This window comes from Ursus americanus, chromosome 6 (assembly GCF_024610735.1).
Source record: "Ursus americanus isolate L20-20 chromosome 6, mUrsAme1.1.p, whole genome shotgun sequence".
NCBI lineage: Eukaryota > Metazoa > Chordata > Mammalia > Carnivora > Ursidae > Ursus > Ursus americanus.
The window spans coordinates 70,419,554-70,432,501 of NC_142132.1; the positions used below are offsets into that span (position 1 = coordinate 70,419,554).

The following is a 12,948-nucleotide window of genomic DNA, read 5'->3' on the forward strand; positions in this document are numbered from 1 at the left end:
CAAATAAACAGGGCCGATCTAGGTTCACCTGATCATCCCAAAGATGTGAAATAAACCAAAAACTAGGGGTCTTTCCATAAACGTTACAAGTCAAAACTCCTGATGTGGGTGTAACGTCAGAAGTCTCAGTGAACCGTAAAATTTCTGAAAGCATTTTCTAGACAGATTCAAGTGAATCTTACCCCAACAAGAGCAGAGATCTCTCTGGAAAGCTGTACTGGGTCAGGTCCACACTCTTGGCAGTCTGTTCCACACCAATGACGGTGTAACCTTCTGCTTTTTTCTGTTGCAGAAAATCGATGAGCTGAGGTGGTTTTACCTTAAAATAAGTTTAAAAAGAGCAGAATAATAAATTATTCATTTACAGCCTTGGAGTAAAATTAGGTTTCAAAAAAATTTTCAGGAGACTAAGTCTTTTTAAAAGGAAAAGGAATTATACTCTATTAAAAAAACCTCTCCCAACATCAAATATATTTATAAAAAGTACTCCTGAGTTGCAACAGGACATATTTTACAAAGAATTCCAAAAATACAACAAAGTGAGAGATCATAAAAGGAACGGGGGAACCGAGGGGAGTGTATTTTACTTTGAGTATTATTTTAAGCTACTAAAGGCTGGACGATATCAAGTATTACCAAAGGACTGATACTTGAAGAAAGAGGACCACAGATGATTTCGGCAAATGAGCGTTTTACTAATAAATGACTTTCCACCCACCTCCACTAAAGGCAGCCACTGCTCTGCTGAGACGCTGAGGCCTTGGAACTGCTTGTCTGTGACGCACTGCAGGCTGCCCACCACCAGCGCCGAGGCCCCAAACACCTCGCAGGTCCGGCACAGCCCTGCACACGACGGGCCGCGGTTACTGTTGGCAGCCCTCCGCCGGGCTCCCGACGGCCACACATCCCCCCATAGCTCCCCAGGAGGGTTAAATGAGGAAAACGGGCACAGTGGCATTGGACTGAACACAAATTTTCAGGATCAGAAGATTTTAAGCCAGCCCCCTGGGAACCTGTAATTTTACCTCCTACGTTGGTTGGCTTATCAATGAGCGAGGCCACTACAATCAGTCTGCTAATGGACTTCCCAAGTTTGGCAACACGATCCTGAAATACTAGCTCCAGATCTAAATCTGGGGCATTATTTTTCCAGGGGATAATCTTCTTCTGAACATCCGTCCACTCTGACTGGCTGTCTGCTTCGCCCGAGTGAGAACCTGGGAGGGAAAAGGAAATAATACCATATATAAAAATCTACTTATTTACACACACACACACACACACACACACACACACACACGAGTTTAAAATAATTTAGAATGAGATTAACTAAAGAACTTTACTTGGATTCAGACACAACTGCCATTTTCAACAGCAATTTAAAATTTTCAAATTCAACTCTAACAACCAATATACTCCAACATTTCATGAAATAGAAGATGAACTTGTCTACATTTTAGCATATTCCAAACTGTGAAGCATCTTAGAATCCATAGGGTATTCTAGTTTGGTATGATTTTAGCATTTTTTCTTAGAGGTCCATAAAATAATGGTGTATCTTACAAACAACAGTGTATTCTTGAAAACAAATATGCACAGTCTTTATCCTAAATTACTTTACATGTACTTGGGAAACTTTCCTAAAATGAACGATATTCTCTGAAGCAGTTATCTCTTAACCAGTGCAGCAAGTACACAGAATGTTATTAACCTGTCTAATGCAGTCTTCTGAGCCTTCCAGGCTTTTCCTCAATGGCTCTACTCCAGACTGTTGACTGAGCCCAAGGGGCACTTAGCCTACCAGGATGGAGGAGACATGCATATACCAGAACATGGTACTATAGTGAGGGTATGTAATGTCTCGGGGAGGGAGGGATGGACAGAAAGACAGACCCAGGAGGGCTCTGGGAGGAGTCTGCAAACAGTGAGTGTGGAAGGGCAGTGCAGACTGTAGGGACAGCGTGTGCACAAGCACGGGGCGCAGGAGGACAATGACCCGGGCAGCGGCAGAACTCTGGTACAGCTCACAGCATGCTGTGGATGGAACAGGATGGCTCAGACCATAAAAAGATCATGAAAGACTTGTACAGAATGATAAAGAACTTACTCTACAGATAGGAGCCATTAAAGGTCTTAAGAAGGGGGATAACAGTACTGGTTTTGTGTTTTAGGAAAAATCCCTCTTAAAAGTGAGGTGAGGATAAGTTGGGGCCTTTGCACCAGTCCTGGCAAAGACAAAGACGGTCTAAATTAAGGCAAGGCAAGAGCAGAAGCAGCCAGATCCAGGAGGCAGAATCACCCCGATTTGGTAACAGATGAATGCAGCACGGGAGAAAAGAATGACTTCGTGATGATCGAGTGGCACCACTGACAGAAGGGGCTTAGGGAGGAGGCAAGTGTGGGCAGCAAGGGAAATCCAATTTAAGTATGTTGAGTTTAAAGAGTTATGGTGTATCTGGGTGCAAATGTCCAGCAGGCTCAGGAAGGAGGCCAGGCAGAGACAAAGATGGGAAGTTTCATTACATAGCTGGTGGTTTCACGTTGGGGAAATTAAAAATGTTCAGGGACAGCATGCAGGAGGAGGAAACCAGGCCATTACCACACACCAAACAAAACAAACCGAGACCTCCTTTAGCTTCTTTCCCACGCAAGTGACACCTGGTTTCCCTGCTCTGCTCTGTGGCCCAACAAAAACCGGCTGCCCACGTATGCTGTCCTCTCCTCCATCTCTGCTCAGCCCGCCCAGCGGGGCTGTCCAACATCTTCTGCCCCCAGATTTCCCTGTTTGAGGTCCTCTGTTTTGGGAAAGCTCTTCCTCCAGATCTAAGCTTGATTACTTTCACTTCACGTGGGTCTCTACTCAATGTCAGCTCCTGAGAAAGGTCTCTTTGATCCTCTGTCACTATCTCTACCCTGCTTTGTTTTCGTGGTACCTTTTCTATGGGAATGAATGTAAGCTGTCTGAGGGCAGGGACTTGGCCTTATGTCTAGCACACAGGAGGCAATCGATAAATCTTGAAGGAATAAATAAACTTAAGGTGATTATGTCTTAAAATGTATTAGTGAACCATCTAGAGTGATTAAAAAAAAATGCATTCCTAGAACTCTCCTCCAGACACACTGAATTAAAATCTAAGGGTGGGACCCAACTTACACAAGTTGTCCAAGGGTTTCTTGAAAACATTAAAATTTTAGAGAACTACAAATATACAGGACAAAGAGGAGAACTCCTTAAGGGGAGTGAGAAGAGTCAGATGGAAGAGGAAAATCAGGATAGCAAGAAGCTAGCAAATTAATGTCTCCTAAAGGGCACGTATGAGAAGAGAGGAGCGCCCACTTAGGCTTTATGAAGAAGGAAACAAAGACCATTTCTGATTTTCTGCAAGAATCTTCGGTGGTTCTGGGTCAGGGAGAGCCAGCACGAGAACCAAGGGAGCGGCAGCGGTGAGGCCAATGGAAGACCACTGCTATACAACCTTGAACCCTAGCTGTGGGTTCAAGGATGGGTGGGAGACTTGGTCCTTGGTTTTTCCAGGGGTTACTGGGTTGTGCAGGGGAGGGGGCGGGAGGTGAGCAGTCGAAGGAAATGTGGGTCCTTCAGGAAGCCGAAGGGAAGCAGTAAGTGGCACAGAAGGTGGGGAAACAGTAGAAAGAAGGCTGAACAGAGGAGTGAGGTCCAGCCAGACCCACAAAGGACGAGAATCAAGAGCTCTGCTTTATTCCTAAATGGGCTAAGAAAAGAGATTTTATAATCTGATCCTTTTTAAAATCTGTATTTTCGCAGAAATACATAATGGAAGAGCAGTGACTATTAATTAACAATATTTCAAAGAAAAGAGAAGTTACTAGCTTTATATACTAAAGCAGATCAGGCTCTCCTTGGCTTTCTCTAGCGAAGCCAAGCAATTAAAAATACCAAAGTTATAGCACATTTTTTTCACGGTCTTTTCTCTAAGTGGAGGAGGAGCCGACTTCACATCAGTGAAAAGTGGTATGATCAACTGTTCTCAGTAACTGAACCGAGTAAGGCTAACCAAGTCAACAAGGGGGAGAAAAAGAAAACGTTTCTTTACCCACATCCTGCTGAGCCCAGTCACCCGGTTTTAGTTCACAGAGGTGAGTTGGTGAAAGGTACCACTGAAATCCTGCATCTGAAGGAATGTCAGTGAACCTGGTGAATTTACCAATGGCAATCCATTCGTCTTCAACCAGGCCTGAAAGGCGTGGAAGGATGTAAAATATGGTCTGAAAAGAGAATTGTAGAATCTGAATAGTTTCCTCTTAAAAATAACAAAGAAATCCATGGCAACATGTTTCAAGTGCAACTTATTAACTATTATTGATGTATTCTCCCACACCATCACGATGATCATATTACATATGTCCATTTACATCTGGTAGCGACTGTCTATACATATTTCTCATCTTTTCTAAGCCATCAGGGGATTAACTTCAGAAGTGATGGAGGGCAGGCAGATCTTCCACTTGGGTATTTCTCACTGTATGTAATAAACCACTGTGCTCTTGATAAAAGCCACAAGTGTTTTAGGATTAATCAATATTAATGGGCAACATGTAGGTCGGTGCTATTTGTTGAGAACCGAACACCTCCATAAGTGATCGAGTTCAAGCTCCTGATGCCAAATCTTTCCTCTTGTTACCGTTAGACAAATTTGGAATCTGAACTTTGTCTTGACTGTATATTAGCTGTGACATCAGACAAATCACTTAGCCTCTCTTGGCTTCAACCTCCTCATTTGTAAAACGAGGATGAAATCAGGTTAAAGTAGCCCATCGAGGTGTGTGCAGACGGCAGTGTGCCACCACTGGGCACGGTAATTGCTCAGTCATTACATAAGCAGTCCTCTGGCCTTTTCTTTCCTACTAAACGAAACAGAACCAGAAGGTAAGTCATCAAAGGTGAAAAAGTGCATACAAAACAGAAGCACAAGTAACAGGCAATTTAAAAATGAAATGGGAAACGTGTAACGATGTGCACGTCTTCACAATGGTTTCTGGAATGAAGGATGGCTTTCTACACGCTGGCACCACGTGACAGCTGCCACGCAATGCTTACTGAATAGGAACCGAGCACAGTCAAATGCGCCAACGAGGCAGTGTTCTCTTGAGCCGTCATGTTACCTCCACGTGCAGCGACGGCTCGTATCATTAACGGAGGAGAAAATACATAGAAGGGGGGACAGTGAGGCGTCGGGGACAGAGATGAAGCAAAGAGGGAAGAAGGGATTTACTCCTGCTGGAGAATGGAACAGAAAGGGCTGACTTAACGCTGGAGACCTATTACGAGTCCTTCAAAAAGGCGCCAAACCAAGCATTCTGGGCGCTGAAGAACAAAGAACAGAGCATGTTAAAGTAACAGAAATCCTGCGTTTCTGCAGTGAAGCCACACAGGTGCACAGGTGCCCAACAAAGTGCATTAATATTCTGTAGTGAGTATCTCACAATATACAGATTGATATTTTTTCAAAAGGCCTGTTTCTGAGTAACCAACCCCCACATCGCATATGCACAACAGCTAAAGTTGCTGTGGAAAGGTCCCAGGCCACATGTTTTAAATTTATTACATTATAGCTGAAAAAGGGGGAAAGTGATACAATTCATACAAATCTTAATAATTTATATATTAATTCACATGCTAATTGTAATAAACATGTTTAGGTTCTTAAAGTTATATGCATGCACTCGGCCATGAGGAGGTGGTGTGTCGCGCGCTGCACGATCTCGTCACCCAGACTTGAAACGTGGCAGGTAACAAAAGGACAGATCTTTTTGCTCTTTCATTAACAATGGCCTTCATTACAACAAAATCTCACCTGCACAAATGCTCTCACTCATTTCCTTTTAATGTCAGAACAGATTTGTTCAGAGCTAAATATTCCCCCTTCCAGGGTTTACAAGCCCGACACTGCCTGGGGAACAGAAAGTGACAATGACCAGCCCGTTTCCACTGCTGACAAGTGAAATGCAAGTCGTCTGCAGGAAGTAACAAAATTAAACGGAGAACTTCACAACATGAAGGTGATGTTGTAAGGGGAAAAAATTCACCTAATTCTAACCCTCCGAGAACTGTGGCCGAAAGGTGGTGCCAGGATTGAAGACACAGTAAAGAATTTACAAATGACACTCCCCGCTCACCTCCAGACAGTAATCCTGAACTGGGTGAAATGTTGCAAAAAAGAAATGCTCCTGGATGCGTTTCCAATTCTTCTTGGCATTCCTAAGGGTGAAAAATACAGTCTGAGGTACGGACAAGTGAGACGACTCTGGTAAGGGGATGGAATCAATTGGATAATCAGAAAGCGGTACTGCAGAATTTAGAATGAAGGGAAAACTTTGTGAATTTTTTCCGAAGATTTATATACCCCTCACCCGATCAACACACTTAAAAACCGACTCTGAATTTGACATTTTGAAATGCAAATCAAAGACAAATAACTGTTTCACAGTCTTAACAAATGGCGACTCAACAGAAGCACAGAAGCGAGCCGTCCAGCAGATGGGGCAGAGGCCCGCGCTCCGTCAGAGGGAATGGGACACGGCCGTGGCCACACTGGCACGGATGGGGAAACCACAGGCACAGCCTGCGAGACGTGTGGCTTACATGCTTGGGGAAAAAGAAATCTACGAGGGAACTCCGTAAGAAACCTGGGTCGGAGCCTTCACGCCTCCATCCGGCAGTACACGCTTTTCCTTCTCCGAAGATCGACCACGCATAGACCACTGTAGCAGCGGTTCTACACCAAACACATGCAAGCCGAGCGGGCTGTAAGGTCCTACCACACCTGCCAAGTTTTAACAGGCAAAGGCGGTAGGGATAAAATTACAGAACATGACAGGCAGGTTTCAGTTTAAACTCATGATCAACAGCCCAAAAGCAAAGTAGCACTTTCAAGGCATTCTCCTGCAAGACGGTTCTCCTGTGATGGCCGCTGTCCCTTCCTTACCCCTCGGTGCCCCCCGCCCCGCTGCGGGCCTCTGACGCCGAGCCTCCGAAGCACTGGGGAGAGAAAAGAGCGCTCGTGTCCTGCACCTCCTCCCACCTGCCCTGCCGTCCCCTGGCCGCAGGGGTCTCTGTTCAAGGATGACAACCTGCGTGTGCTCCAGATCCCACTCCCTGGACTGTCCCCTCTCGTTACTGAGCTGCTTCAAAGGGCTGCATGTGTGACTGGACAAAGGAAGCGCCTTCGTCGGCGCGGGGGACAGAGAGCAAGGGAACAGCGGGCAGCGGTCGGAGGAAAAGCCACTCACAAGAGAAAGCCCTCTGGTGGGAAGAGGGCTAGGGACGGAGAAGGAGATGGTCTGGCCCTGATCTGACTCTGCGCACCGTTCAGCTTCCTAACCGTGAACCCTTATTTAACACAACTAATGGGACCAAAAGAAAAGAAAAGCCTCCTCCGACAGCACACCCACAACTGTTCCTGCTGCTGCATTTCACAGAGGGGTTTTTGGAGAGAATTCTCTACAGCTTGGCTCTACAATTCTCTTCATCGTCCTTTTTTTTTTTTTTTAAAGATGTGAAATATTTCAAATATTCAAGTAAGGAAATGGACAGCAATGAGCCTATCCCTGCCCTGAACAGATAACATACTGTCCCAAGCACTCCTCACCCTCGCTAATTTGGTGTCGGTCCCACCAGCGGAAGCTGCTGACACGGCTCTCGCTAAATCCAGTGGGCGCTTTTAGGCTCTCGTTTCACGTCCTCAAACCTGCCCGTTTCTCTGCACCCCCCTCCTCTAACACACGATTTCCTCCCCATTTTCTACTATCTGCCTCTGATCTGTTCTTCCTCCTTGAAAAAATGGTAAAAGCAAACCAGGCAAGGTCGTTCCTCAGTTTAAACAACTGGCTCACGAGGAGCCGACCCGCCTGGACTCCGGCCTGCCCGCGCCCGCGCTCTCGGCCGCACCAGCCCGGTTCCTGAGCTCTGAGCACGGCTGCACACCCCCGCCTCGGCACCGCCCAGAAGTCACCGTCCCCCGCTCCTCGTCTGCTTCCTACCCATTCTTTACAGGGAAACTCACAGATGATGTTACTTAGAAAAGAGTGTGCACTTCCACATCACCATCGACTCTTCCACTGGGGTACGTACCACGATTTGTTACTTCATTCGTGTGACCGTTTACTTGCTGTCCCGTCCGCCTGACTGGGAGCCACACGAGGCGGGGCAGCTACCTGGCCTGCCGCTGAGCCCCAGAGCTCGGCCTGCACAAAACGATTGTGCCGAGTATTCGAACAGCAGGGATGGTCTAATGCCAGGGTCCTTTATTTTTACTGGTTATGTCTCCTACCCGGGACTACGAGCTTAAGAAGAAAAAGTTATTTTGTAAAAGGGTGTTTTACTGCTTAATAAAAAACGAGCTGAACCAACTGTTTTTTTAGAAATCAAAACACGGCTACCGAGGAACTTTGAATAGGACTTACCACCAACTAAAACACTGTAACACCACACACTAAATCATGATTTCTTCACAGAGCAAACTCTACACTGACAAATGCCTATTAGCATGTAAAATATATTCAGTTCCCTCACACTCGCTCCACTGAGGGACTGCAGTGTGCACACACCCACCCACCGAGGAGGAACGGGACATTCAGGATTGCCCGGAAAGATCAGGAATTCTAGCTGCTGGAACATACCCGGAAAGGGGGGACTTCTAGGCACTGCTATGTGAACGACTAATTTTAACGACTAGTCTTAGTCGGGACCAGAACTTGAGGTGGCCTTCTACCCACCCAGCCGTGTACAACAGATCAGAGGCGTCCAGCCCCTTCCTTTGCACTTTTGTCCCTCACCTGTAACCTGTCCCATGTCCCCACCTCTCTTCTCCGGTTTTCTCTGTTGTAGCTCCTGTAATTATATTTTAGTATTTATATTTGCTGAATTGAGGCTTTTCCTCCTGAACCGCACTCAATCACCTAAATGCCTCTTTTCAACCAAAGTGTCAAAAGTAAAAGCAGGCAGAAGGGCCAGAAGGTAGTTTGAGGCCATGGAAGTCCTCCATCCTGGCCCCACACGAAGCTTCGAAGCTTCGTAATGACTCACAGTCTCATTTACACCACTGTTAACTTGATGGTCAAGCTGTATGTCGACCCTGTATGTTACTTGTTTTCCAAACACTATTTCGTATGCTTAATACGCTGCTTCCAACCATTATCTGTTTGTTTATAAACACTTGTGAGTGCCTTTGAGCTTCTGAAAGACCTTTTATAGTGATTAATAGTGCCTGGGTCTCTGAAGGTCATAAAAATCTGGGCATTCTGGATAGTGATCATCAATGATGATAATAAAAAACTAAAACAACAACTCCCTGAGAGCCGGGGAAATCAGTTCAGACACGGAGACTCCCGCCCGTCGCTGTGCGGTGGGAGCAGGGCGTGTGGAGAACGCGGAGCCGTGCAGCCCTCCCCTGCTCCGTCCACAGCTCAGCACCTAGTCTGCCTGATGGTGAGCATCTGTGCAGGATTTGGCCTGGGAAATAAAGGCAATCTCTTAGAAAAGGAAAAGAAAAAAGCTTCCATCTTTAATGAGTACAACCGAGGGGTTGAGAGCCTGAGGCCAGATCATTCTGCTTCTCAGCACTTCCTTGACAAGAGAGCCCAGTAACAGTCAGCTATTTGGAAGACAGATATCTAGAGGTGTGTAAAAGATTATTTATAAAACAAAGGACCAAGGATAAGAAAGCAGAGAAAGGTCGAGACGGAGCTGACCACAGTTAGAACCATATGGAACCACACAGCAAACAGCACACTGCTCACACTCTGCTCTCCGAGCTCTGCCTCATCCGAGCACGACGGAATGATGAGACACGGATGAGGCCGAGGCCCCTGGTCATCCCCTCTGTGCGCTCTGCTGGAAGGAAGTGAAGGGTACGAGCTCTGCTTACCCTGTTCCAGGCATGTTTTCCACCTGGTTGAGACTGGATTCAATAACAGAAGTCAAAGCATCACATTCTTCAACGTGCAGTGCCTTACACATGCTCCAGATCTTCTTAAGGGCGACTAAGGCATACAGTCGGACACTGAAGTTGGGATGGAAGCACTGTTGCAGCGCAATAATAAGGGCTTGCTTCAGAACTGGTTTCTGGAAGGAAAGGGGGAAATTCTTCACATGTACACATGGACCGTTCCACCAAGTGGACGGAAGATAAAAACGCCACACAGTCCAGCTGCTCTCACTGGCTCTGCGTGAGCGGGGCTCCTCCTTCCTTCTCAGACACGTTAGGTGCTCGGGCATTAGCAATTTCCTCAAGGAAGAAGGATGCTCGCAGCTCTTCCGTTTCTGTCTACGAGGCGGCCGCAGTCCATGTTCCCCGCACGGCGGCGCCCGGTCAAGCGTGGACAGAGTGCCTGCACGCTAACCACCCGGCAACCTCGATGTGCTAACAGCCGCCCCCTGGGCTGCAGACGTCAGAAGGGCTCTCTGAGAGCGCCCCTTCTGGTACACTTCCAAGTGCTTCTAAAGCCGGGACCTCCTGCAGTGCTGTTTTCCTTCTTGTCTTCGTGAACAACTGTTTCCCTCGTGATGCTCTTGGACCCGCAGAACACAGAGGGGTGGCAGGGAAGATTTAAAAAATGGGGAGAAAAATAATACACGTTTAAACTTCCCTGTAGTCTTTTCCTGTGAATTCATAGACTGTCCCATCTTCACAGCCTGCAGATTTCAGGCAGTGACAGTCCCTGACTTCCAAAACACACAGTTCCACAGACAGCGAAAAGCAAAGGAAGTGACACAGATTAATGTGGAAACCAGATGGACTGAAACTTTTAATATAATACCGGCAGCTACCTCAATGCTCATTCCAAATGGCTCATCTGTAAATGTTCGCGGGGCTGTACCTAGCTCAGAGTCCTACGGCTTCTTCTGACTAAAAACAACCGTGCTCACAGAGACTTTACCAACATGCTGCAGGGTTAACAGTTCATGTCCATCTGCCAGTTTCTTCGAGAAGGACAAAATACACAGATGTCAGTCCTTCATCCAAAATATGGTCAGCATTTATCAAAGCTCGCTGTACTGTCAGCAACACAAGGACACCAGGGGAGACACAGGAATATAGACACACGCGTAACTGTCGCATACTTACGACCACCCCTGCGTGAGGAGCACCTTGAACCAAGGTGCGGAGCCTCGGAACCGCGAATGCGGAGCAAGGTCAAGGGCAGGAGCTAGTCGGACGGGGCCCAGCAAAAAGGCTACGTGGAGGAAGAATAATTTTTAAGAGGGGCAAGGAAGACTGAGGGGCATACCAGATGCAGATCTCAGAAAACCACGAAAATCAGCACAAAGAAAACAGATTTACTTGGCTAGAAGGAAGACAGAAGTGTCAGGGTGGCGAGGGAAAGTGGCAACTTCTGAATGATGCACCATTAAGTACTTACTTGTATTTTACCAAGACAGGTTATCCAGGGTATCCGAAACACCATGAGAAGAGGATTTAAAAATTAAAAAAGAGGAGGTAAAGGGAATATTAACCATTAATTACTAATATTTTACAGTCCTTTACGATGTTATGAGGCACACAGGTCAGGGTACCTAAACGTAAATACTAGCGATAGCATCAGTTACGGACCACAGTTGTCGCTGCTTGTAGTACGCGTGGCTTCACAAGTGGGTCTTACCGCCCACAAGCTACACGTCAGGGGACCGATGTGAAGACAAGACAAACCAGTGTCAGTAAACGATGGCCAACCCAAACATGACGTGGCTAAAACCAAACTCCTGATTTCTCCCAGAACCCACGGGGTAGGGAAGGGCTCTCGCTCCCCGCCCCTCCCCCTGCCCTGTTCCGTGCCCGTCGCTGACTTCCAGGCAGGATGAGACGACTCACCTGCGGCGTGCACCTGCTGCCTCGTGGCCTGGAGAGTCCCTGGGGCCGCGTGTGGCTCACCCACTCATGCTTTCAGGTCCGTGTTCAGGATCCCACCCTTGGGAAGGTCTCCCCTGAACCCACCTCCTGAAATAGCCGTCCTGCCCCAGACACCCCATCTCTAACCCCTCATTCCGCATCTTCTTCAAACCCTGTATCACCACCTGGGATGCCTGGGTGGCTCAGTCGGTTTAAGCATCTGGCTTCGGCTCAGGTCATATCTCAGGGTCCTGGGATCAAGTCCCACATCAGGCTCCCTGCTCAGCGGGCAGTCTGCTTCTCCCTCTACCTGCCACTCCCCCTGCTTGTGCGTGCGTGCTCTCTGACAAATAAATACAATCTTAAAAGAAAAAGAAAAACCTGTATCACCACCTGACAGTATAAGGTCTACTTATCATCTCTGCTCACACCAGGATGACGGTGGAGACGGTTTTGTTCACTGCAGAATTCCTAGGACCAGGAACAACCCACTAGGACCCACAAAAGGCACAGGACAAATACTGGAGGGAGGAGGAGTGATGATTGGTCCAAAGTACCCCTCCACGGGGCGTGCGGCCAACTACCTGCACTACACAGCCCATCCCCAAGGGCAGAGGCTTCTCTCCAAGGAACAAGCGCTTCCCTTCCTCTGAGCGGCTCATACTGCTCTCCCTGCCCTTCTAAACCTTTCCGCTGAGGCTTCGGAGCCTTCCTCCCAGCATGGTCTCCAACCCCGCACTAACCTTTCTCTCCCACCCTCCTAAGTCACAAGAGGGTCTGCACCCGTTCCAATCCTCAATGTGACATTCGGGTCATCGCTTCCCCACCGTCAGAGAAACAACCATGGGGAACAGGTCTGCCAGAGCCCAGCCCTTGTCACAAAACCTGTAACTATTCTTCTTTCTAAAACCTTAAAAGCAGGTATTCCAACCTTTTTTAAAGTTATTTGTTTTAGAGAGGGGTGGGGAGGGGCAGAGAAAGAGAGAATCTCAAGCAGACTCACTGCTGAGCGTGGAGCCTGACACAGAGCTCGATCCCACAACCCCGAGAGCGTGACCTGAGCCAAAATCAAGAGTGGGAC

The 12,948-nt window shown here is 47.4% G+C and overlaps 1 protein-coding gene across 6 annotated transcripts in view; it reads right to left on the reverse strand.

The window, feature by feature from the left end:
* Positions 1-12,948, reverse strand: part of TARBP1 (tRNA guanosine 2 -O-methyltransferase TARBP1) — an 89,765-nt gene that overhangs the window by 4,911 nt on the left and 71,906 nt on the right. For 3 of the 6 annotated variants that reach the window (XM_087863127.1, XM_045783678.2, XM_087863126.1), the window contains exons 24-29: positions 9,906-10,102; positions 6,157-6,238; positions 4,074-4,245; positions 1,026-1,217; positions 719-843; positions 183-319 (exon numbers count right to left, since the gene is read on the reverse strand). In XM_087863127.1, the coding sequence (XP_087719253.1) occupies positions 183-319; positions 719-843; positions 1,026-1,217; positions 4,074-4,245; positions 6,157-6,238; positions 9,906-10,102 (905 nt within the window). Of the gene's footprint in view, positions 1-182; positions 320-718; positions 844-1,025; positions 1,218-4,073; positions 5,931-6,156; positions 6,239-9,905; positions 10,103-10,253; positions 10,549-12,948 lie in introns of those variants that run through there. The other 3 variants (XR_015724862.1, XM_087863128.1, XM_087863129.1) reach the window with 3 other exon arrangements.